The sequence below is a fragment of the Acyrthosiphon pisum genome, unplaced genomic scaffold (genome assembly GCF_005508785.2).
Source record: "Acyrthosiphon pisum isolate AL4f unplaced genomic scaffold, pea_aphid_22Mar2018_4r6ur Scaffold_21577;HRSCAF=24304, whole genome shotgun sequence".
Taxonomy (NCBI): domain Eukaryota; kingdom Metazoa; phylum Arthropoda; class Insecta; order Hemiptera; family Aphididae; genus Acyrthosiphon; species Acyrthosiphon pisum.
Genome location: NW_021771059.1, coordinates 1 through 4,505, shown reverse-complemented (window position 1 = coordinate 4,505; position 4,505 = coordinate 1). Strand labels below are relative to the sequence as shown.

General features: G+C 31.0%; 2 protein-coding genes across 2 annotated transcripts in view; one reads left to right on the top strand and one right to left on the bottom strand.

Moving 5' to 3' along the window:
* The window catches only part of LOC100168495 (putative nuclease HARBI1), a 1,485-nt gene extending 173 nt beyond the window's left edge, over positions 1-1,312 (top strand). Inside the window, exons 2-3 of the mRNA XM_029492489.1 lie at positions 325-486; positions 601-1,312. Of these exons, the coding sequence (XP_029348349.1) occupies positions 325-486; positions 601-1,312 (874 nt within the window). The remainder of the gene's footprint in view (positions 1-324; positions 487-600) is intronic.
* A 211-nt stretch (positions 1,313-1,523) lies between these two features.
* LOC115034933 lies at positions 1,524-4,468 on the bottom strand. The gene is made up of 6 exons (XM_029492487.1): positions 4,271-4,468; positions 3,701-3,905; positions 3,468-3,598; positions 3,230-3,338; positions 2,974-3,147; positions 1,524-1,537 (listed from the first exon to the last, which is right to left on the bottom strand). Exons 1-6 carry the CDS (start codon positions 4,466-4,468, stop codon positions 1,524-1,526), a joined length of 831 nt encoding a protein of 276 aa, XP_029348347.1.
* Positions 4,469-4,505: the final 37 nt, after the last annotated feature.

The window sequence follows — 4,505 nt, the reverse complement described above, 5'->3', positions numbered from 1 at the left end:
CAGCGTTTAATGTGTGTGTTCGTAAAATTAAAACATTTAACCCACGCATTGATTATTTTAACTTGTTAAATGAAAATGAATTTGTTAGACGATTTCGTTTAAAAAAATCAACTGTTGATAAAGTTTTAAACGAAATAGATGATCAACTAAAATATTCAACTGACAGGTACCTACGTTGACCAACCTATTTACTTCCCTAATCAAGATATTACTTTTTAACTTTTTAACTGTACCTTATTGTTGTATAAGTAGGTGTTAGCAAACAAGTTCTCATTTTTCTCAATTATATTTTACAATAAGTTTTTTTTTTTTTTTTTTTTTCAGAAATAATTCTATAGCTCCAATGACACAGTTGCTCATCACTTTAAGGTTTTATGCTACTGGGAATTTTTTAATCACAGTTGGTGACTTTGGTGGTATTAGTGTAGCATCTGCTGGAAAAATTGTTAAAAGAGTCAGTTATGCACTAGCTTTTTTAAGTAGTAGGTGAGTTATGTTAAATATAGGTAACACTTGCAACATTTTAGGCTTTAGCAACACCTGCTATAACAGTCTGGTCATGACGATGGTAATATGTATACTTACCATTTGTTTCTATAGGTATATCAGATTACCAGAAACGCCTGAAGAGAAAATGGAGCTGAAGGTACAATTTTATGGTTTGGCTCGGTTTCCAAAAGTTATAGGGGCAATAGATTGCACCCACATAAAATTACAGTGTCCATCAAAAGAGTATGGTGAACTATACCGCAATAGAAAAGGGTATTTTTCGCTAAACGTCCAAGCATTGGTCAATGCCAATCTAGAATTTATGGATGTAGTTGTTCGTTGGCCAGGTTCAGCACACGATAGCAATATTTTTGCAAATAGTAGGCTAAAGGCACGAATAGAGCTTCCAGAGTTCTCCGACTGCATAATTCTGGGAGACTCAGGCTATGCACTTTCACATTATTTGCTAACTCCTTTGGCACATACCACCACAAATGCAGAAAGGTTGTATAATGAGTCACAAATTAGGACTCGTAATGTGGTAGAGCGCTCATTTGGAGTCTGGAAACGCAGGTTTCCAGTACTGTTTTTTGGACTTCGTTTAAAAATGGAGACAACGATGGCAGTCATTCAGGCATGTGCAGTATTACATAATATGGCACGATTACAAAATGATCCACAACCACCAGATGATATAGAAAATATTAAACAACTTTTAAGTGCTGAAATATCAGAAATAGAAGCAGCAACACAGCCACAAATTAACAGTCCAGCACAAGCTTTAAGAACTGCACTTATAATGGAACATTTTTCTGTTTTGTGATGTATATTATTCTGTAATTTTGTTATATACCTAATATGGAGAAAATGTAAATAAATAAAATATAATAACACTGTTCATTTATTAATATAAATTACAATACTTTACAATATTACACTGTTCATTTATTAATATAAATTAGATTACTTTACATAGCCATCACTTTACACTTCCATCTTTCATTCATCATTAACATTATTTCTACTTTCTTCTATTAATCTTTAGATCCTGCATAATTTATACAAATGCAGTATTAAATATAAGAAAACTATTAACATAATAATCCTGAGGTACCAGAAACAAGGATATTTTACACATTGTTTATTGAGATATAATTCTTTGCTCCCGGGTAGAAAGGGCTTAAGTCAATTTTTCACAAAAAAATGTTTTCCCACAGATGTAAAGCTTAATTTTTGCTGATTTTTTTGGTATATTTGGCATAAGTCAGTGACGAATATTACTCATATCATTTAAGAAATAAATAGGGCATATCTAGACATAACCGTTTCTACGTTTGGTAGAAAAGGCGTGTGATGACTTATGCCTGGATAAAAAGACATAAGTCAAAATAAGTGAAATCCAAAAGACTTAAATCGTGGAAAAATATAGAGCTTAAGTCAGAAGAAGTGAAATCAAAAGGGCATAACTACAGTTATCTCGTTAAAATATATTTCTAGTAACAAGAATTGTAATTGTTACATGCAAGAATGTAATATATACAATATAAAAATATCTTAAATATATATGGATATAATGAACTTACAAGTAGGAATTTTCAAACTTTTATACTGCTGTCGCAAAAAGTTGGTAAAATGGACTTAAGTCCTTTTTCCCCGTGGCCAAAGATATAGATCAAGATAATACAATAATAAACAATACCTAACCATAATATTTACAAATATGCATATGATATAATTTCATTGATTTAAAGCCCAAAAAAAGTGACTTAAATGAGTTACACAGTAGAAAATAAAAATAAAGGAAAATCAGTAAGTTAGGGTTTTTAGATGAGTTTTTGGTGTTAGTAAGTATCTCATTTTATGGTATTTAACAAGCAGGTACGGTTTTTCTTAACATTATTAACTTGATATAATATAATAATACAATATAATATAATACATATTACATAACAATAATAATATACAATATAATAATTAGGAGTCAAAGATTCGTTCAATTTTTTAATAATATATTATACAAGATGTCTAGATTATATTAAAGAGGACGCTACACCAGCATGCTGTCTCCGTCTTTCAAATGTACAACATAGCAAAATCTATTTTGGCGCGAGAAAGAACCAAGAAAACTACAATAATAACTAAGAAACAAAATTTTCACCATATTAAAAGGAAAACTTTAGCTGTGAAATATCGTTTTTATTTTTTCGATATTAGAACTACAAAAAAAGTTATTGAAGGTTTTGCTATGTTTTACATATTATGAAGACGGAGATAACACATGCGGGTGTAGCGTCCTCTTAATAATAATATATCCCCCCTTGAACTTATTAAAAAGGTGGAGAGTCTAACACTTGCTAAGGTCACTATAGTAAATGCAAAATAACTAAAGTGTGAGACAAAGACAACACATGTAGGTGTGTAAGAGCATTTTTTAAATGTTAATAAATTTTTAATTCATAATATTAATATATAAATTATATTTACTTTTTTTAAGGTCATTGATTTCAAGCTGTAATTTTTCAATCACCAGTTTATTTTTAATTTTCTCCAACATTTGCTTTTCTTTAGCTTGTAATTGCTCAGCATCATGCTTCTCCTGAGCTCTCCTATCTTCATTTTGGAAGTATTTTTTTTGTTCATTAATTAACTCTAGCTTCCCTAAAGAGTACTGTTTTACACTTTCCCCTAACGTAGTTTTTAAGGTTTTTTTTTTATGAAAGAGGGGTTAGCAACTCAGTACTTTTTGGTTGTGTTAGTAGTTCAGGATTCCACTTGGTCCACGAAGGTTGAACTGGTAAATCTTCCACAGGTACTGCAACACTTGGCATATCCATTTCATCATCCGATCCCTAGTTAAAACATGCAAAAATAAATAAATAATAAAATTGTAAAACAGCTACATTCTCATAAGGTTGTTCTAAATTAGATATAAATTATTTTTATTGGTTTACTTATCAAATACTATAACATAAACTAACCATATGCACTTGTATATATTCCATGTTGCTACTCATGTCCAACTCCATTTCACCACCATCGTTGACTACTATAACATTATCCTCACCATCATCAATGTTTCCTATCACTTCAGGATTAATTAATGATTTCCCTTAAATAAACACCAATGTTATTAGAATATAATTAGTGTATAGAAAACTAGAATATATAACATATTATATAGATATTGTAACAAAAAACATATAGAGGTTACCTGGTTTATCTCCGTCAAAAGGATTGTGTAACCCTACAGCTGACACCCCTAAAACTGCAAGCATCATATTATGCGAAGCTGAGGTCTCGACAGAACAACTTGTACTTGCTCCACCTCCTGTTTGGAAGATATTTTTCTTTCTGTCCGACTCAACTTTTTTGGTTTTTCTTTTCAAATTTTCATACTTATCTTTCAGATTTTGTACCTATTTTATAATAAAACTAGTAATTACATACTACATAATTGTCAAAAATACATATATCAGGCCATTTTTAATGATATTTTTATGTCTAAATGGACACACAGTTAAGTCCAATCGACAACCGGTAGATTAAGATTTTACTTACATTGTGTCCACTAGAATATGTATAATGTAAAAATACACAACATTCCATTCTTATTTATTTTAACCATAGTTTTTATTATTATACCCATAGTTTACAATTTATTATTTTTACCTTAAGAACCTAGCATAAAGGTACCTACCTAAATATTTTGATTATGGACACACAGTGGTTATTCACTAAAAAAAATGGCCTGCAATGTATGATATAATTAATTCCTACTTACGTCTCTAACTTTGCCTGTTGAGGCAATAAACTGTTTTTGGATTTGACTCCATGCCTCGGTTTTGGCTCCCCAAACATCGTGATCGGATTTTCTGCATTCCAAAACGGTCGCGTGCTTAACAGCCAACGCCACCAACGTATTCTCTTCGCCGGGAGTAAAATTAGTACAACGCGGTCGTTTGGGTGTAGTTTTCGGCATTTTTAAAATAAGAAATGAGTAACCACTAACCGCCAAC